At 27.7% G+C, this 22,359-nt stretch overlaps 1 protein-coding gene across 3 annotated transcripts; it reads right to left on the bottom strand.

Moving 5' to 3' along the window:
• Window positions 1–17,468: 17,468 nt before the first annotated feature.
• Window positions 17,469–21,554, bottom strand: LOC103497927 (dual specificity protein phosphatase 1). Of its 3 annotated transcripts, none has more exons than XM_008460337.3 (7): window positions 21,336–21,554; window positions 20,517–20,666; window positions 20,167–20,302; window positions 19,541–19,658; window positions 19,266–19,411; window positions 19,129–19,182; window positions 17,469–17,975 (listed from the first exon to the last, which is right to left on the bottom strand). In XM_008460337.3, the coding sequence occupies exons 2-6, from the start codon at window positions 20,619–20,621 to the stop codon at window positions 19,145–19,147; spliced, it is 543 nt and encodes a 180-aa protein (XP_008458559.2). In that variant the 5' UTR covers window positions 20,622–20,666; window positions 21,336–21,554; the 3' UTR covers window positions 17,469–17,975; window positions 19,129–19,144. The 3 variants fall into 3 exon arrangements, with proteins under 3 accessions (XP_008458559.2, XP_008458560.2, XP_008458558.2); XM_008460338.3 differs by having other exon boundaries at window positions 17,469–17,956; window positions 21,336–21,548; XM_008460336.3 differs by lacking the exon at window positions 17,469–17,975 and having other exon boundaries at window positions 18,960–19,182; window positions 21,336–21,553.
• Window positions 21,555–22,359: the final 805 nt, after the last annotated feature.

The following is a 22,359-nucleotide window of genomic DNA, read 5'->3' as shown; positions in this document are numbered from 1 at the left end:
GTGCTTTTGCTTCATCTCTTTTGTAGATTTCCCAAAAATTAAATACCTTCACTGTTCTCTTCAATGTCCATGGAGGTTTGTGAGGTGGACCTCACACTATGAGCTGGGATCCTCTGTGGTTTGTCCCACTTGTCCTTTTTTTTCCCTCTCTCTCTCTCTCTCTCTCTCCCTCTTTCATTGGTTCCAAAAATCCCCCACTCCACATTTTATATATCATCGTCGCTACCATTTATCTGTGAATCTAATGTAGATTTTTCATTAAGCGATTATGTTAAGCGTTCCATCGTTAATCACTTCCTTCAAACATTTATTCAATACTACAAAATTTAATGTTCCAATCTCTACTACTTCTATATACTCTTTTGTATGGTTATGGAAATTGACCCTTATGTATCAATAATTTATTATGCTTTAAATTTGTCCCTATGTACTTAAACATTAGGTAGTGGATTTCTCTGTATTATGATGGAAATTTTTGTTTTTATTCATGATGTTGGTGTTTAATCTATGAATAGATTGATGTTTATAATTTAGATTTGGCAATTGGAAAATGTATCCCATCTAGTTGAATCTCTTGTGTATAAGTATTAGTTACGTTAAATCAATCGTTAATTACATGGATGTTAAAGTTAACTTTGTAAATAAACAATGTGGGTTTGTAAAGTTTAGTTGATTATGATTTGAAGAAAAATGTATGAGTGATTTTTCTAAAGGTTAAAATATAAGTTTAGCCTCAAAACATTTACGATTGTATCTAAAAATATTGAACATGTCATAAAACCTTTATATTGAATGGAACGATGGATTTCTTAAATTGTGTTTGATATGCGTCGATGAATTTTAACAAGTGTTTAATACGTCAAAATACACAAAATTAAAAAGTCTACAAACAATTAGGAGTGATTGAATCCTATGATTTAAGCTTATTTAAAATATCGTTAAAATACTATGTTATATAGTTGAATAGTTCCTATAGTTTGATATTTATGTTGTGTTATGACATAAAATAAAATTGGTTTGAAGAGTTTTTGTAAAGTGGAAGAAATAGTTAAAAGTATAGAGATTGATTTGAGGTGGACTTTTTATGACTTGATACAACCAGCTATTTGATAGTTGATTTATAAGATGGATTGTATTGCTGTCATTTATCATTTTGATCATATCATTTCCAATTATTATTTTTTTTATAATGATTGTCATTGGAAATATTATTGGATGACCAAATTTCTTCAATTTATATTAAAAAAAGAAAGAGAAAAAAAAAAACTAAGTGCACTTCAATAGATATTTTAGAAATATATAAATTTTAACGGTATTTTTTATTGGAGAAATGATCAAAGATTCATTTAGTTAAAATAAAACATATCTATCTAAATTCTGTCGTTACTTTACAAATCAAATACATTTATAAAGCAAACAAAGTTTAGAGTTTGTTAAGTGTAGTGAAAGATGAAGATTTGAATCTTGAACGTACAACGTATGATCGGAGGAAAGGGGTAGGCAAAACCTCCGATCTGGAAGGGGAACAACAAAGTGGAAATAGAGTATAGAGATGCTGGAAATATATGATGTTGTTCAATCAGTAGCTCCAAAAACAAACTTGGTAGTACACATCTTTGATATTGACCATCTAACTAAACTTTCTCTGCCTCTGTTTCTCTTTCTAAAAAGAAAAGAAAATGGAAGATCCAACGGCAGAGATTGGTTGATGAAAACAGTCTAGTCTTGTCAAATGGAGCCCACCAATGAGAAGCCTAGCATCTGATGGTGATGATGATGATCTTAACCAAAGATAATCAAGACCAGCCTTCTTCCGCCATCTGTCTAATCACATGGCTTGTTGACGTGGAGCTCTACGTGAGATCGGCAACACCTGATGATATCTGAGAGATATTTGTTCTGTGCGCCGCGGTGAAGCGGATCTAATGTGGACTCGAGGGTTCTGATCCGTTAGATACAAAGAATATTTCGAGAAAGTCAATGATGTCAGAGTGATGTGTTTTTGAGATTTGTACGGGTGTCTACTCTAGTGAAATGAATTTCACACAAACATACAACCGTCCATTCAATTACTTCTCTAACAAAATTAATTAATTAAAATAAATAACTTATATCAAAATCAAAATATTTTCAAAAATATAACAAAAAAAAAAAAACTTAAATGAAAAAGATAATCAAAATAATAAAAAATATAACAAAAGTTCCATTACTAAAATAAAATTTTGAAAATTTTAAAGACACGAACGTTTTAAACTTTAGAGATCATAATAAAACAAACAGTATAAAAGTTAGAGAACCAAAATAAGATTTACGATAGGTATTCATTTTTATATTTCTCAAACATTCTTATATTTTAATTTTATTGATATTCACGGTCTCACATGACCTATTATATTTAGTTGTCGAGAAATGAAATATCAAGAAAATGATTACCAAACTCATTTTTTACAATATTTTTTTTTATAAAAAAAGTCAAACATAAATTATTTAGGTACGAAATAAATATAGTTAATTAACACTAAGATACGAGTGTTGTGCTAACATTAACGTAACTATAACGACATATGAATGTGTTAATACTACTAGATTTGTGGTTTAAATCTTTGTAGCTTTAATTGATATTAAAACGGACGGGGAAAATGATTCGAAAACGAAAACGGAGGATTGAGAGTTGTGGGAAAGGCAAAAAGAAAAAAGGGAGGAGAATGGGAAGAGGAAAAAGAAAGAGAGATTCAAAATATACACTGCTTACTCTTTGTAGCTTTCACTTTAATTTCTTTTCCTTCTTCTTCATCTTCGTTTACTTGTTATATAGGTTTTCTCTTTTTACAACATTCCTTTTTTTTTAATAATTTTTTCCCCTAATCATTCGTATACACATGAGACAAATTATTTACCCATTTTTCCTCTCATTTTCTTTTAAGATTAAATTCCTAACCTTTTTTTTGTTTTCTTAAAAGGAATTTGTTTTTATTATATTCTACATATATGTCTCTAACCTAAAAATATTTTGACGAGGGTTTGATTAAACTAGCACGTGATGATATGATATGATGTTACATTTAACTTATTTGGATAAAATGAGGGTTTAGGTTAAAGAATTATTTGGTTCTAACATGTGACCGAATACACATAAAGGAGGTTATTTAAGAGAATGTTTGGTAGACAATTTGAAGATAAAAGATTTTGTTGTATTTTATGTTTTCAAATATGTATTTAGTGACAGATTCAGAAATTAGATTATGATTTTAGAAAGATGTTTAAATGTGTTTGATACTGTAATTTATTTACTACTAATTTATTTTTATGAATATAAGATATTATTATTATGTAGTTTGATAAAACTTCATACATAGTTCTTTTGGTTCGAAAAACCTTCATATAAATATTAGTATAGTTTCTATGAAAGGAACTACTTTCTATGATTTTATCAAATCATAGGGATTAAGTTTTATCTTTTAAACTTAGTCTAGGTACCAACTTAAGCATTTGGGGTGTAGCATATCAGACACTAGCATGAGTTCTTACGTTCAAAATCAATCAATCTTATGATCATGGTGTCAAACCCTTTGGACTTGTGTTGCTTCTCTAAGGTGAATTAGTTGGTTACATTCACCAAATCAATATGCCAATAGTAACTTAATTGGTTAAGAAATTTTAATTTGTACTTAAAAGGTAAAATATTTGGATTATTATTTCATATTAAGAATTTTGAGATGGACAATAAACTAAGATGGGAACTAATTAAAGTTGAATTTATTGGGGGAGGGGGGAGTAAGATTTGAATGGGAGGGAGCAATAAGAAAGTGAAGGTTGAGGTGGGGGATAGTGTTTCCGTATTGGGTATAGTGAAATGAATGTCATTTTGTAATATCCAATCTCTCTTTGCCACCACCTCTTTTCCACTATTACTCTACGCTCTATACTCTATTCTCGCCGCCGATTTTCCCTTTTTCTTTTTCTCTCTTTCTTTCTTCTTCTTCTTCTTTTTTTTTTTTATTATAATAATTATATGAAAGTTCCATCATATTCAATAATGTTAAACGAAAGGAAAAAAAAAAGTTTGGTTAAAATTTACATGAAAATAATAGTTTAATATTTTGGTTTAACTTTCGTTTCTCCTACTTTTATTTTTATACCAATTTAATCTCAAATTTTATTATATAACAGTTTAGTCATTGGAATAAGAATCGTGTATTAGAATGATCTTATCGTAATGCTTTTTAAACCTTACAAAGATTAAGTTTCTATTGAAAAAATTAGTGTTAAGATTTATTGAAATTTGTTTTTTAAACAAATGCGTAAAGTAATTGAAATTATAATAAAAATTGACATAAAAAGACTAAATTATTATAAATTTAAAAGTAAAATAATAAATTGTTCCATACTAAAGTTTAAAGATAATTGTTAAGGAGTATAAGAGTTAAATCTTTACTAATCAATTTGAGTTTTGTAATACTTCGGACTTAATTGTGTGTATTTTATTAACTATTCTATCAAAACTACACAAATATAAACATAATTAAGTGATATTTTTAACTATAATATAATGAACTAAAATATTTTTTATTGATGTCTATTCACTGTCAACATAAGTGAATGTCTATAATTGATAAAATGTGAAATTTTGATATATTTTATAAATAATTTTATTTGTAATAATTTTGCTATGTCTGATTGTTTCCCTGTCCAATTTTGTTTCCATAAATTTCTTTAATCATATACAAAATCTAAAACAAAACCATCTTAAATACAAAGTATTTTTTTTTATAGTGAAAAAGAATATTCAATTTACATTTTTGTTAGTTCAATGAATTCGTTGGAAAAACATGATAAATGCTTTTTATGTATTTTGTGTAAAATGTTTAGATGGACTTAATTAATTCATATTCTTGAACTTACTCACAAATCAATTTTGAAACAAATACTTCAACTTCATATCATATATTTGAATTCATTTAGTCACGTTTTTAATTCTCTTAAAAGTTGATATTGATTTGTTGACATATTATCTATGTTCACGTGACTTTAATATCAATAAAAAATGATAAATTAGCATCTTCATATATGACCTCCAACCCATTTTAGTTGAGGACATCTAGCCTATGTCAAAAATTCAACATGCTAACTCTGCCTTTTCACTTCTTCTAAAAGATAGGGGGCTTATCTCAAACCGAGTGGCGTGGTGTGGGTTCATTCCTTTCTTTAGAGAAGTCGCTTCGTTATAGATTGGATCAAAGTCTTTCCCTCTTTCTCTATTTTATTACTTCTCAATCTCATTTGAGTTGATAAAAGAATTTTGACGCATTCGAAATGTCATTTCTTCTATTAAATCTGTTTTCACGGACCAATTAAAACTTTTTGTTCAGTTAGTGATTTAAAATGAACATGTTATTTAGCCTTTACAATATTATTTCAAACCCACAAGTAAATGAGAGGAATGCTAACTTAATTAACCTCTTGGGTGAATCGATAATTTAAGAGAAATATCAATACTCACCAACGAAGATCATGGAAACAAACCCATGTTGGCAATTTGATGGTATATTGGTACCACGTTGTCCAAGAATTCCATCTTTCATAAAATAAAATCCCACCATTAGGAGAAAAAAATTAAGATTAAAGTAACGAATGATGATTATGGTTACTAATTAAGATTATACATTAAAAAAAAAAATCCTAAAATGTTCTTCCCATGTCCATAATTAATACACTAAATTCCATAAAACATGATTACATATAGAGAAATCAAAAGGGTATCTTTAACACAAAAACGAGTTTGCTTATTAAGCTTTTGAATTATTGAAATAAGTTTGCTACACTCCCACGCATCAAACTTTAAATGACCATATGCTTCCTTTTCAATTAATTAATTAATTAATTATTTCTTTTTAAATGTGAAACAAAGTAGAGAAAAAAGAAAAAGGTTCAAAAATAGAAATAATTAAAATGTATGGGTCATTTCCGAAAGATTGTAAAATAAGTGGGAAATCAAAGCTATTATTATATATTAAACCCCACTTTGGACAATATTATCCATTTGGCCTCCACTCGCTGGGCCCCACTTCCCTCGTCCTAAAAGTTCACGACCGCTAAACGCCGTTAAATGTGACTAATAATTACCATTTATTATTATTTTTTTAAAGAAAAAGAAAAGATAGAGAGAAAGAAAAAAAGCTTAGAAATTCAAAGATAATAATTACGAGTTGGGGAAAAGTAAAACATGAATTGGCAAAGTCCGTACCATGGAAGAATGGAAAGTTGGGAAACAAAACAAGACCCCTAAAGAATTGAATAATTATGAAAAGTACCCATCTATTCAAACCCCACAAGGACTTGCTAATAATAATTAAAAATAATCTCACACGCTCCACACGCTTTAATCCTACATTTTTTTTTTCATTTTCTTCTTGGCTTAAATTAATTTCAGTATTAAGTATTTTTACTTTCGAAATCCTCCATACATTTTAGTCTAATTTCATTCTGATCCCTATAAATTTTAAAGATTATATAGTTTGATCTAAGGGTTCAAATCTTACAAATTATTTTTAAAATTAAAATATTTGTTAATTAATCAAAACGTTCTAAAAAATAATAAGATAATAAATAATAATAATTTACAATATATTATTAAAGGGATGAAAAGCTTGAACTTAATATATGGCATAACATATTTAAAAAGAAAATGTTTTCAACTTAACTTTTAGGAAAATATATAATAAGTGACTTACACGTTAAGATTTAAAACCAACCTACAAATTTCTCTTTTTAAATTAAGTTAAAAAAGATACGAAAATTGAAACACGTGTTGCATTGAAACTTCATTTATTTATCTCCATAACAGTATGATATTGTCTATTTTGAACATAAATTCTCGTGACTTTTCTTTGGTTTTATTTCAAAAGATCTTACGTCATTAAAGATAGTTGTCTTTTTTTTCTTTCGATAATGTGAAATTTTGATTAGATATTCCAATATATGAGTTTATATATATATATATAAAAGAAAAGTTGAATGGTTTTGATGAGTTGAGAGGGATGAAGATTATGTAAGATATGTATGATTGAAGTATACCTAAACTTTGGTAATAACTACTAAAAGTGGAAGTTCCACTATTTTTGTACAATAGGAGGAGGGAAAGAAGCCTATTTTATTTCCACTTTGTATTCAACCCTAATTCTTATCCTTCCACTACAAAAACAATGGCCATTTTAATTCCCACTACATAAACCCTAGCACAATATTTCATAGCCTTACTACAATTCCATCATTAATTCTCAACATGAACTTTAATATTGGTCCATTCTTTTTTCCCTCTAATTTTCTTTTCTCTGCTAACCGATCTCTTTCTCTCTTCCCCATGAATTAAGGAAAAATGAATAGAAGAGAAGATTTTGTGACTAGAAATATGAGGAAGCTTTTTTGTTTTCTAATTTTTCTCTTTTTTTAATGCTATTCTTATTTAGATCAGTATATGGGCCAAGATGGTTATATTGGTGGGGTGATTTTAATTGAAAAAAAAAAATGGCCAACTTTAATTTGTTTCCAAAATGTGTGAAAAATGAAAAAAATTTAAAAAAACAAGAAAGAAAAAAAGTCTCCTTTGTAAAGTGGAGGATTCCCTACACTATATGCATTTTAGTCAAACATTTGGCTTTTTCAATGTGCAAACCTTTTATGGTCAAAGTTTGTATATATATACATATGTGTGTTGAGATGATTGGACTTAAAACTTTTAACAATATGGAATAGTTTTTTTTTCTTTTCTTCTTCACTAATTCTAAAACAGTATCATTTCATAAAAGTTAAAGCTTGTTTTTTGACAACATGTTTTCTATTTATGTTTCCAAAACTAAGAAACACACAACACACCTTTTTTTTTAAGTCTCTGTTATATATATCTTTATAATATATATATATCGATTTGGGTGCTATAAATCGTACGGAGAAACTTATAACTAAACTTAATTATGTTTCCATCTATACCCATTTGTTACTTCTTATTAGACTTATTAGTTTTTTCGAATTTCAATATGTTTTTTCTTTGATATTATGCAATTGAGACAACTTGAATGATGTATCATATAATAAATAATTGAAATATTTTTACTGATTCAAAATATATATCTCCACGTTCTAAAGCTTTATTAGCAAAAAGAAAAAGAAATTACGACAGAAAAAAGAAAGTACGTATACATATAGAGGAATTCTAAATCTCATCTAAGTAAAGACATGTTTTTATATATCGTAACATAATTAGTAATATAAACTATATTTTCTACCGATAAGAAATAGTAATTAACTTAAATAATACCCTTAAAAAACATCTCTTCTTAATTCATTTTAAAAGTACGTAAGATATTTTTTATAAAGTTAATATTTCACTTCAATCAAGAATGACTTTATATTTAAACGCCGAATAAAACTTTGACTAATGCCTATTTGATTTTGTGACAGGAAACATATGACTATTTTTTTCCCTAAAAGATTTCTGTTACTCTCACATGTCAAAGGATTTCCAAAGATTATACAGAAACAATGGGACAAATGATTATGTTCATAACTTTAACAATAATTAAAGAAAACAATTAGATTAAGATCCCAACAAAAGTTTTAATTACCTTAGAGAAATCATATCACCCATTTATTCTATTATTTTAGACATTTAGTTATTCCTTTATTTTGAAAAGAAAAATCTTTATGCAATTAATTACATATAATACTTGTAAAGTAAAAGTCTCAAACCATAATTAGGGATTTTAGATTTATTAATTAAGAAATAACAAAAAGCCTTCAACCCTTTAAGATATTTTAAAAAACATATGACTATTCATTATATCATTTGATCTTCAACCACATTCATAAAGATGTTTTTTCTCATTTGAGCTATAAAATAAAAACCATTTATATATAAACATAAAAATTGAATTATTTCTATGTTATAAATGGATGGTTTATCATCTACTTTTTCTTTCAATGTCATGCATCAAGAACTCAATTTTCTAATGATCAAAACTAGATATTTTTATAACAATTGAATTATGCTTTATGTCGCAATACGCACATACGTACGTGAGATCCTATATGAAATTGGGTCTAAAACATTAGACTTTTAGGAATTTTACACCAAAGTTTCTATAAATTGGAAAAAGTTACTTTGGGAGATGAGTTGGAGTTGAATGCAAGATTAAGGAAAGGGACAAGAAACACACATTATATTCATCACAATATAAAGGACAATATATATAAAGATATATCACATCTCTCTTCTCACACGAGAGGAAAAATTAAAATTCTCTAAGTGTAGTACAATCATTTCACATGTTTCTATAGTATATTTAGCTATTTTAGATTTAGCTAAGTCATGTGAACTTGCAAAAATTTGGAGGACTATACAAATCTAGAATTGAATTTTGAATTACCTTAAGATGGTTAAAAATAGTCCAATCTTATATCTTTACATACCTAATTCAAACTTGACTATGAATATTATATGTAGCATTATTATTTTGTAACCAAATAATGTTTATAGCAAATAGTAATTATATTATTTAGAATTTCACTATTATTGCTATAACAAAGTATTGTTTATAGTGATATAGTAATTAATCAAATGAATATTTAGATTAAGACCATCTTCATTATTATGTAAACCCTAATTGTTTGAATTTAAGTCATATACTTAATTAACAAGTAATTGAAAATTAATTGACATAAGGACTAACATGAGCCAATATTAGTGAATGTTAAAATTGTCTCGTTCAATATCTATTATTAAGTAAATTATCAATAGTTTTTGCAAAAAGGTTAGAAAGAAACTAATCTCACTATATACTATATAGTGTTAATGATTAGTCCATTTAAAAATTTACAGTGAAATATTTTGAAAAAGAAGAAAACTTGAATGAAACGTGACTAAAGAAATTTCAATGAATATGATTTGTTAGACTTTAATGTAAGAGACTAAACATTCAAGTGAATAAAAAACTAATGAAACATAGAGTTTATTAATAGTCAAGATTGAAATAGAAAATTATTTGTTGGTTCGTTTAACTTTTTCAATTTTCTTTATATATGTTTTAAAGGAAGATGATTCAAATATTTTAAGTAAAAAGTTAGGTCATAGTCCATCAAAATATGAGGAATTGAATGTTAGAAAATGGTGGGCACTATTTCAACAATTTGGATGGTATAATATTAATGCTTAAGGATACATCCATTCAAGTTTCAATGTCAATCCATTTAGACAAAAGGAAGAAAAGCTTATAAAAAGTTTATTGAAGATCATGTAGTGGAAGTGGCCACCATGCACTTATATTTTAACCCATCACCAAACCCTATCCTCAACTCAACCTTTTCCTATATTATTATTAATCCTTCCTTTTTCAAATTATAAATTTAATTTCTATAACTTCGAAAACGTTAAAATTAGTTTCTATCGTGGGATGAAACGTTAAATTTTTTTTTTTTTCAAATCATAGAAACTAAAATTATAATTATTTAACCAAAATTTATAACTTAACATTATATTTAAGTTAGATTTATAAGCATTAAATATCTAGGTTATAAAGACTTCAAATACATTTTTTTTTGTTTAGTCTTTGATATCTTAAGGTATCATTGACATTGACACATTGACATATCCAATCGTTTTATTTAGCCAATCTACCCCATCATGTCAATGTAGAGTCTATTAGTTTCCTAAGTTTGAAAAGACCGATTACCGATGTAATAGTTTGTCAATAATGTTAACATGGTTTTAACTACACTCTTAATTAAGATATTTTAGAGATTTAACAAATAAAATTGTACTCAAAGAATACCATGTTATATATTTTATTTTCTTGGGACTAGTTTTTTAAAATATTAGTAGACTTTATATCGATTTTAAAAAAGCACTAACATATTTTCTTGTGTTAATCAGTAAATAAAAAATATATTTATGTTCTCATAGTACTTCAAATTCTTATCTCGACAAAATTTATAATCCAACTTAGTTTTCTCTTTTTTTTTTCTTAAGTTGATAGTCACATGCATGATTCTAATAAATCAAGATTTGCTTTAAAGTTAATACCTTTTCTTTGCCAACAAGTTTAATTAGAAAGGAAATGATTTCCATACACATGTATCTTTATTTATTTTTTTTAGTAATGTTTTTGGTTAGTTGAAAATTAATTAGAAAGGAAAAAGAAAAAGTAAAAAAACATAACAATCCAAAAAGATTCAAATCTTGGATTATTTTTCTTCAAAGCTATGTATTAATTATTTCATTGAATTTTAGGGTAATCTTGGGTTAACACATGCATAAATCATCATCATATACATATATATAGATATAGATATATTATCAAAGTGGATTTATAAAAGTCTTATAACTCATAAAGTTTGATAACACTAAAATAGTAAATTCTTATTTAGAATTGATTGTATTTATATTCTTTTACTCCCATTTTAATTTTTGAATAATGACAAATTAATAAAGCATTTGACTTTAAATCTCAACCTAATTTAATTTGTTAATTATTTCCTAACTCACAACTAGTACCTAACTCTCCCACCCATGACTCACAACTCCCCTTAAATCAACTATATATCTAACAAATATATATATATATATATATATATATATATATATATATAATTTTTAGTTAATTCAACGATAAATTATGAGTTAGAAAATCTCAACCATTAATTATAATATAATTAGTATCTTATTTAAATGATCATAGGAATTCATTAGATACAATCATCACATCTGTAAAACTATAATCACTCACTAATAATAGCATACAAAGTCTAATAATTCTAATTAGGCTAAAATATGAAGGATAACAAAAGGATTGATTCTAAGGCTGATAAAAGTAAATAAAAAAAATGCCATCAACAAATAATCTACTTTCTTGAATATATATAAAATATAAAAGAAAAAAAAGCAACTAATTAGATAGTTATGGTAAAATTGTTTGTTTGGTTTATCGTATGTTTATAAAAATAATCCATGTTTTGAAAATTAAAAAGAAAAGATAGATTTTTAAATTATGTTTTTAGAATTTGTAATTAAGTTAAAGTATTAAACTCTTTTATTTTAAAAAGTAAAAATCATCGATAAAAATGGAGAGAAATTCGATTTAATTTTTTAGAAAAGAAATAAACAAAATAATACTTTAATCTTGGTATATCTTAAAATTAGTAAAAACGTACATACTCTTCATGGTACAAAATCAACTAAATATCAAACTTTCTAAATACCTTAAAGAAATTCTAACAACGTTTTCGTATATAATTATAAAGTAAATCTTTACAAATCTTCGGTTATAGAACTGTGACATTTACACATAAGTTTTAGAGATTAAAAGTAATTTTTTAAATGAGAAATATAATAGAAGTATAATAAAAAAAATTTAGGGATAATATATATATATAATATCCTTAATTTGAAACATTTTTCTGATCCAATCAGTGTCTCTTTCTTTGTGTCCATTGAAAAAAGAGAGAAAGGATATGATGAAAATCTTTGTGTGTCATTAATTTTGAAATAAGAGATGGTAAGAGGATATGGAGAAAATATATAATAATTCTCTATATATATATATATAGTAATATATGAAAACACGAGATTAATATATACATGAAGATTCTTTCTCTCTCTCCCATTTCCGACATGTCGGCTCATGGAAACTATAAAAATTCAGACCTATTTGTCTGCAAAATAAGAACATTTGTCCACTCTTTGCCATAATAATAATAAAACCACATTCATTATAACTCATTTTATATAATTAGTAAAAGGAATTAGGGTTTTAGAGTCTCAAAAATCCCCCATATGTTTAGTTTATTTTATAGAGAAAGGAAGAAAGAAAGAGTAGTTTAATTAATTAAGAAGTCAAAGTAAAGAATTTTGAAGATAGAAAGCTCAAAAAACAAGGAATAATATTAAGGGCAGTGAGATCACATGGAGGCCATGTTGAAGAACACTGCTTTAGACTCCCTAAAAACCCAACCCTTAATTCTCTCTCTCTTGAAGTTTGGTATCTTCAATTTATATATTTTTGTTTTTTTCATTAATAAATAGTTTGTCATAATTCCTTTTCTTTTGTTTTTTTTTTTATTTTCCCTCTTTATTTCCCAAGAATAACATATGCCTCTCCAAGTCTTTGAGTTTAGATTTTTTGGAATTTTGTTTCCCTTGATTGGGGTTTTGTAGGAATTTGTTTTGGTCGATTTTTCTAAAAACGATCCAATATTATTGTTAAATTAAGAAATCTATTCAATTATAAGTTTAATCTTTGAATCACTTACAAATTTTAAAAGCTTTCGATCTTTTATCTAAAAAGTTATACACTACGAACAAATTCATTTAAAAATAATAATAGAGTTAAATGGGTTTTCAACATAATGATTCTTTTGATGGGAGTTTCATGATTAAAAGGGTAATTCTAATGTTTTACGTCTATTTGATAACGTAAAGGTCGTGCATTATGTATCTAATGTCTAATGTTGATTTTTTAAAGAATGATAAAATCATCTAACTCTCGAAAAATTTAATGAAACAATTACGCAAACCCGAAATTAAGATATACGTTAAATTACACGTTTAATTCATAAATGTTTAAGTTTGTATTAAAAAAATATGTCTCTAGATTTCTAAAAATATCTAACAAATTCATAAACTTTTCATTCTTACATTGACTATCGTGAACAAATTTATTTTAAAAGAACAAAAAGGTCAAGTGGGTTTTTGACACGAATGATTACTTTTGATCAAAATTAAATTCGTTACCCAAAACAATAAGAAAGAGGTTGTCAAGATCAGCCTTTTCTTAAACATATGTAGCTATATGAAATCTATGATTGTATAATATTTTGAAATTTCAGATGGCTATCTCTATCAAACTATTAAACCATCACATGTCATAAAGTTTGGGACCTAACTATACAATATTGCATAAGATTATATATATATATAATAATCAATTGAGAGGCAAGTGAAGGTTGCATATTAAAATCCCACATTTTATTTTATCATGTACTTCCACCTACTTACAATTGAAACCTAACTTTTTAGGTTCATTTAAAACTATATATTATAAGTAATATATATATATATATATACACCAAATTTGAATTCATATGTTGAAAGAATCTGATTTGGTTTGAAAGGAATGAGGTGGTTGTGTGTGACTCCCCACCATTTTGTAAATCTCTAGATCTCATATTATTAGAGGGATATGTTTGACTTTGGGCACTTTCAGACATATGGGTATGTGTATGCAAAGCTTTTGTTGGTTTACAATGTTTTAAGACAATTAGTTTTATATATTTGATAGTAATAATCGTGCTTAATATCTCTTTCTTTTAACCAATTTCAAGATATGTTCCACAATTTGTAAAATTCATGGTTTTACAAATGTTGTGTTTAACATATAAAACTTAAAGTTACGTACAATATATTCGTAAATGATAGTAAATCACTTATACGTTAAGTTAAATGATCTTAATATTTAGGAATCTTTTATATATACTATTAAAAAATTAAAAAAAAAATTCAAAAACTTATTTAATTAAACCATATTGATATTTGATTTCTCTATTTATTAAATTTAAGATTGTTTTCTCGTATTGTTTTGCTATGGAAACATTGGGATTAATCTAAACCAATATCCGAATCTACATTTCTGTTTAGTTTGAAAAAATTTAACTTACATCTTCTTTAAGAAATATGTAACAAGACAAAGAATACCATACATAGAGAGAAGTATTAATAAAGTATATATCAAACAAAATACCACTAAACTTATAATTTAAACAAAATAAATTTTTTGATAATGGTTAAAAGGGGTATAAAAGTTAAATATGTAGGAGTAAGTAAACAAAGTAAAATAATAATAATAATAAGAAGAAGAAGAAGAAAATAAAAATAAAAACTTTTTAAACACATCCATGTTACAAAATCCAACTTTTAAGAGTCAAACATCTCTCTTTAAAGAACAAGAGAGAGAGAGAGAGAGAGATCATGAAATTCAAAGTCCCAAACTTTTTGATGCATCTAACAAAAAAAACCATTATAAAAATGTCAACCTTGAAACTGCATCCAACCATGAATGAGTGTTTCATTGGGTACATAAAATCTAAAAAAAGATCCATTGGCCGCTAAAACTGTTATAGCATTTACAAATATTTTCTCACAAATCACACACCTAATTGAATGTTGGAAGAGATTTAAGCTATTGGGTGATAGATATTAAGACCTACAAATCCTCACCTATTCCTATTCACTAATTCCTTCAAAATCTAAAACTTTTCAATAAAGGACTCTCAAATTTTTACCATAATACCCCTTCTTTGGTGAGAGGAATTGGAGGGGTATTTCTGTCATTTGGACAAATGCATGAGTGAACAGTATATTGGATTTGGGTTATTTGGTATACCCACTGAGATTTTTTCTTATACTTTTGAAAATTATATAAAAATAATAAATAACAAATGTAATAAAAATGAAAGAAAGAAAGAAAAAAAGGGGGGGGGGAAGAAGTACATAAGAAAACGTTGTGATGTGTAAGAGTTATTGGATTTATTAGCTGCTCTCTTTCTCTCTCTCTCTTCACCCAACAATCAATTTAAATCTTTTGTCCTTTCATTCTCTGCCATTTCTCTTTTCTTTTCTTTTCTTTTTTCTTTTCTCTCTTCCTCAATTTTCTAACTTTTGTTTTTCTCAAGAAGGTTTTTTCCCTTTTCATATTTTTTGTTTTTATATAAAAAAAATAATAATTTTGTTGTTGTTTTTTTTTTTTTTAGGTTTTCTTTTATGGAATGTAACTAAAATTTACGAAGGAATGCAACGAAAATGAGGTGCGGAGGATTCAACCAACTGAACAACTCTAAACATTTCAACAAATTATAAGGATTAAATTCTCTGTATTTAATAAGAATTGGAGAAAAATTAGTTTCTATATTAATAAATTTACAAAATTGTTAGTTTTTTTTCGAGTTTAGTATTTGATTTTAATCTTTTTAACATTTTGTTCGATAATATATATCTTGACTAATTAAATTATACTTAAAAATAAATTTGAAAAATTTAATTTTCATTCAAAACTTTGAATAAGAGTTACCATTTAAACTTGGAAGTGGAAAAAGTGTTACAATTTTTACCCTACATTTGAGAAGAATAAAAAAAAGCATAAATGTGGTAGAAAATAGAGAAGCTTCATAGAAAAACAAGATTAGATTAACTAAATTTTATATTAAAGAAACGGGATTTCTCACAAAATCTAATTTCAGAAATTTGAAATATTAAGGCGATAAACTCAGCTATATATAAAATAACACAAGAAATTTAGAAATAAAAAATTGAAGGGTTGTTATTATTATTATTAATAATAATGCATAAAGAAATGTAAATATGGAAATATAGTAAGACAGAAAGGAAGTAATAAAAAGTAGAGAATGAAATTAGAAAATAGAGAAAGAGAATAGGGAAGAGAGGGAGTGATGAAGCCGAGCCGAGCCTAGAGAGTTTATTATATAGATTAGACGGTGGTGAAGGGAAAAGAGGATGCCAAAGTCCAAAAGGGTCAAAAAGGGTAATTAAAAAAACCAAATAAATAACAAAACAGAAAGACAGACGAAGAAGAAGAAGAAGAAGAAGAAGAAGAAGAAAGGAAGAAAGGAAGGAAGTGGAGAAACGATGACGGAAGCTTTACTAACGGCGAAAGTTGTCAGTTAGCCTGTCTCTTGTGGGTCCCCACCTTCGCTCCTCCCCTGTGAAGCCGCGGGAATCTTTTTGTTTTTATTTTAATGTTTTTTGTTTTTTGTTTTTTCAAAATTGAAAAAAAAAAAAAAGAAAAAAGAAAAAAAACCACTGCCTCCATCCCCCCATTATTGTTGTTGTTTCGTTTTTAATTCTTTTTAACGTTATTTCAATTTCAAATATAAATTAACAATGGGTAAGAAATAAATTTAACTTCTTTGAAAAGAAAAAAAAAAAAAGTCAAATATTACCAAATGTAAAACTTGAGGTAGTTTAGAATTGTTTTGAAAAGATAGATATGTGGAGATTGGAAGAGTAAATATAGTCACCGACTTGGTTAATTATTAAAAACCATATTTTAAGTTTAAATTTAGGATGTCGGTAAGGAGTAAAATGAATATGGGCCGAGGGGGAAAGGCCCAATAAGGGAAGGAAATGGGGCCCATAGAAAGGAACAAAATAGCAAATACAACCAACCACGCCTCATTATTACACCCCCCATATCATTAACGCCCCATTTTTATTTTTTTCTTTTTGCAGTTTTCACACTTCCTTTGATAGAGACATTCCTTTCCTTTGTGGGTTCCTCTCCTTTTTTTCCACTATTATTTCTCCCTCAATTGTTGTTCCACTTCCATAAATTTTAAATCATATTCTAAAATGTATTCCCATAATAACAATAATAATAATCCTCATATCTACGCGATAGACATAAACCTTCTATAAATTTAGGATATTAATTTCACTATCTAACCAAGAATAGAGTCAAACTTTTGATAAAGAGATTAAAATTATGACAAGTAAATTCATTTTTATTATGACGAGTTAATTAATTTACTCAAACTAGATATAGTATGGGCTATTTTAATAATTGTTTTGAATTCTTGGCTGCTGTTGGAAAATGAACTTTTAATAGTTAGCAATCTTATCCAATCAATTATTGGAAACATGATAAGGACTTGAAAGCAGAAGTGAATTATTTTGAAGGAAGTTCTTGCAAAATGAAAATATTCTAATTGCAAGGAGGAATGTCATGTGTGTGTGTGTGTGTGCTCTCTGTCTAAAAGTTAAAAGATTATTACCTCTATGTCTGGTAATGGGCCGGCAAAAGTGGATTTGGGCTCACCAGTGGATTGCTATGGGGATTGTGACCAGACATACCATTTGATTATGGGCCTAGTCTCGGCCCGTGTTTTCAACTGTTGTCTGATTGGAGAGGGTAATTCTGTGGTGATATGTTTATAGGAATTTTAAATAGAAAAATGGAAAAATAGTACAATTTGTTAAATAAATTAATTATTGACTGTTCAGATTAGAAGTGAAAAATGGTAAGATGAGTATGGTTAAGACATGTCCTTCATCAGGAGGTTAAAAGTTAAAAATTCATCCAACTGGTTTTGACCTGATTTATTGATTAGTTTTATTATTATTATTTTTAAGAATTCTGGCTTAAATTTGATGAGCTAATACGTGAGGTAAGCCACCAAGTCTCATCTCAACGGTCGATAATTTGACTTATAGACTGTTTAATGCTAAGATCTAAAATTTTGTTATATGGTACTTAAATTAAATTAAACCCATTTCGGAATTACAAAACATTCGAAATTCATTTTGAATTTTTTTTTAAAAGTAATTTTGCACAAAATTAGTTTTTTTGACAACTGTTTTAAAAATTTCCATCGGAAGTGTTTAAATAAAAATGTTTTTAGTCAATTCAAACAAACGTTCAAACTATTTCTTAAATTATTTTTTTAAAAAAAATCCATTACCCATATAATTATATGCATATCGAAGCAAAAGATATACAAATTAATAGAAAGATAAGAAATATTGATAAACTTGGGCCCTAATATGAAGTTTTCCCTTCGTTTAAAAAATATCCATCATTCATTCCATAGTTCATTCGAAAGTTATAATATTTACCCATATCTTTCATAAATGTTTCAAAACTAGTCCTAAAATAGAAACAAACTGCGAAAATGGGAGCATAAAGACAACCTAAAATGGTGAGGCCATGTTTAGTTTCCATTTTCATTCTTAATTTGTTCTATCTTTTGTCCAACATTGTAAAGGATCTCCTATGAGAAGTGCCTAATTTAGACTTTTTTTTTTTTTTTTTTTTTTTTTTTTTTTTTTTTTTTTTTATCAAAGGTCATTTAGATTTTGGTTCTATGGCAATTAGTTAAAATTTTAAAAGAAATGCACATAATAGGGGGAAATTTTTGGTAACTTGTATAGATTTACCAATAATAATCAAGATCCGTGAAAGGAGGTCCGATATAAATCCTATATTCAGATATTTACTCCTAATTGGAACAAGAAAAACGGTCCATAGTGTCTCAAGAGTTTTACGTGGTTCTGTTGTTAATAGAAGTTACCTGCAGCTCTGAGAGCTTAAACATTTGACAGTTGCATTTCATCAACTCTGCTAGCTGCATATGATGAGATTTCGTGGTTCAGTTGAATGTTAAAAATGAAGAACAAATAGATGCAGTTTCAGTTGGAAAAAATCTACCTTGAAGAGCTGTTTCAAAGTCCTTGAGTTGAACCATGAAACCAATGTTTGGAGCTGCTTGTGGTCGTCTACTCTTGACGTGTTCCAATGCTTGTGTTAGGTTCATGCCTAGCTTTTTCATCAGGTAAGCAACTGTAATTGTTACACTACAAGGGAAAAGAAAAGAAATTTATTTCTGGCAAGAAGATTAAACGGATAAATTATATGAGTTGGGAAGGAGGAAAACAATGGAGATTAAGATGAAAGACTTTGCAGAAACTGTGCCAAAGATTTACCTTCGGGATATTCCAGCAAAGCAATGAACCAAGACTCCACCAGATTGTCTTCCCTCATCGATAAAGTTGAAACAATCGTCAAAGTGCTGTTTAATATCTGCCTCTCTAGTGTCCAAGACTACCTCAATTTACACACAACAGAAAATAGCATTGGATGTCAGCAGTAGAAATTCCATTTGATTGAAAAACAATGATAAACACTGATACGAATCATGACAATCACAACAAGTTAAGTACATGAAGCCTGAACAGCAATACGATACTATAAATTGTTACAATGATATGCGCTGATAACATGACTATCATAAGTTCAGTACATTAGGTTTAAACGGGGTCAATACTAATAATCATTCACGGGTTTATAAGATAGATAATGAATATCCTACATGAATAATGACATGTGGAAACATTATAGTTTTCAGATGATGCAATTGGAGATGAACTAATCTGTAAAATACTCATTGGCTGTGAGAAATGCAGATTGAATCGTTCTTTAAAGCGTGATATAGATGGAAGGTAGTTTCAGGTCCCAAATAGAAACTTCCAACAAATCTTGGGTAAAACTAGACAGTCGTGTCGGTTAAAAACTTTCATCGCACCAAATAGAAGTTGGGGGCTTTACGTACCACCTACTACTTTACATACAAAATCGTTTGGATCAGCAGGTGGCAATGAACAAGCAATGGTTAAAATGTGAGTGATATTCAATTTCTTCAGTTGATCTTTGTTATGGGCAGCTCCAACGGACCCTAAGAACAAACCCTGAAAAGCCACAAAGAACTGTAGCTTCAGAATGCAATTTAAGCAGAAGTCCGAACCATCAACTAAAATAATTAGGCACAACTAAAAGGCCAAAAATATCGATAGTGAATATTTTATCACTTTTGAAATGATGAAAAATGGTCAGAAAGAGTATTACTGCCTAAAATCACTGGTTTCGAGAAGTCCTTACAAATTTTTTTCTAATTCGAATTACCTCTTCAATTTGGCAAGGAATTCTGTCCTCTTTAAAGCTTTTCTTTAGACAAATGACGTTCCACAGAGCAGATAATCGAACAGTCAAATCGCGATCCATTTCCATAAAACCAAAGAATCCAAGTCCTGTAAGTTTTTTCTTTTCCTTCCCCTTCAAGAAAAAGAAAAAAGACACATCGAATTGAGATTTCTATCTTATCTCAACAAGCTTTAAATAGCATTGCAATTGACACTGTTTAAACATTATTTTAAGTTGAAGCTTGAAATGCACATAGGATCACAGATTCAAAAATATTCATATTATCACAAGTCCATGACCTGAAATTCAACAGCACAAAATAACTGTACAAGTTGATGAAGATTGTACAAGATTCAATGAAAAAACGAGGATTGATATACTAAATATCATAACTGAGCTAGCAAGAGAAGTAAAACTAATTTCACTAAACGCCATTTCATGTCAATGTCACATCCCCAAATCAACCCCTTCCTAGAACCGCATAAACAAACTAAAACAAAAAGAAACACAAGTGGATCATTAGCAGCCATTCACGGACACAAGAATTTCAGATTCTCCTCTTATCAATGAACAGCGTATGATGGTCTTACTATTCTATGGATTTGATTGGTGGAAATAAGTTCGCAATCAAAGCATCCAATCAAACGAACAGATCATAACTCAAGAAATTTGAAGTATCAATTGAGAAGAACGAATTAAGTAACCAGCGTAGAAACTATTGAACGATTTGAGCTAAAATCTAGATAGAATCGAATACCTAAAAGAAAAATTAGAAAAAGAAAAAACGATGGAAGTACTCACCTGGAAATTCGTCGAGTCTCTTACGGAATTTGATCGATTGAGAATCCAACTATTTGAGCATGAACAGCGCTTTGAATTTCATTTTACCATTTATATGGATTCAACAACCTCCATTGATTCTGCAGCGTTTAGGAACGATCTTTCCTTTCTTTTTTATTTTTTATAATATAGCGCAAAACTAAATCAGCGGTTTGTACGGCACAGTTTGTTTACATTTTCCGTTTTGAATTTTGAATACATATATATATTTTTTTTAATTTTCAATTTGATCTCTTAGGTTTTTAGATTTATACATTTAATTTTGATTTAAATACTCACTCTAGTTATTGGCACAAATGTCCATTAATTAACTAAAAAGGATTGAAGTGGAATTTCAAATTTAAGTGATGAAAAGATTGAGATTCAATAAATTAAAATTTCTTCTATGTTTTGTTTATAAATTAATTGATAGATATTAAAAGTGAATATAGGTCCAATGACATTTTGAGTGTGAAATATTACACATCCCTATTCTAATAGATTATCATTTAAGTAATACTTACAATTACTTATGAGGAAACTAGTCTTATATGTTTGCAAAGATTTATTAAATATATGCATTGTATAGATTTGATAGTTTTGAAAGAAAAATAATACTACATATGAGAAAATATCATCTTTACATTTGTAAATTAAACATATTAAGGAAAAAAAAAGGGATGATTACCCCTAGGATCAGAGAGAAGTAGCTCACTCTATGTTTGGTTTTAATATTATAATAACACTTTTTCTCACTCCTTTTTCTCCTCTTCCTCACACTCCCGTTTTTTACTAAGCTTCAAATACTTACCAAATAAAAGTAGAAGGCTAAGACAAAGTAGAAATCCCAACAGTAACCATCCAAACATAGACTCTATTATAAGTCACTACTTACCTCAAATGCCCTCGTGTTAACGTTGAAAATGGATACTTGGTGTCACCTAAAGGTCATTTGTGTTTTCTATGTCAAACTAACTGCATGTTGACATGTGTATTTTGTTTTAGT

The sequence above is a fragment of the Cucumis melo genome, chromosome 11 (genome assembly GCF_025177605.1).
Source record: "Cucumis melo cultivar AY chromosome 11, USDA_Cmelo_AY_1.0, whole genome shotgun sequence".
In the NCBI taxonomy this organism is placed as follows: Eukaryota; Viridiplantae; Streptophyta; class Magnoliopsida; order Cucurbitales; family Cucurbitaceae; genus Cucumis; species Cucumis melo.
The sequence above is the reverse complement of the archived record's forward strand: the minus strand, read 5'-3'. Positions and strand labels throughout refer to the sequence as shown.

Coding starts and splice junctions, on each gene's coding strand:
- LOC103497927 (XM_008460337.3), bottom strand. CDS start 20,621: ATGGAAATGGATCGCGATTTGACTGTTCGATTATCTGCTCTGTGGAAC. Junction 20,303..20,516: donor TTCCTTGCCAAATTGAAGAG/GTAATTCGAATT, acceptor GTGGCTTTTCAG/GGTTTGTTCTTAGGGTCCGT. Junction 19,183..19,265: donor CTTTGAAACAGCTCTTCAAG/GTAGATTTTTTC, acceptor CATCATATGCAG/CTAGCAGAGTTGATGAAATG.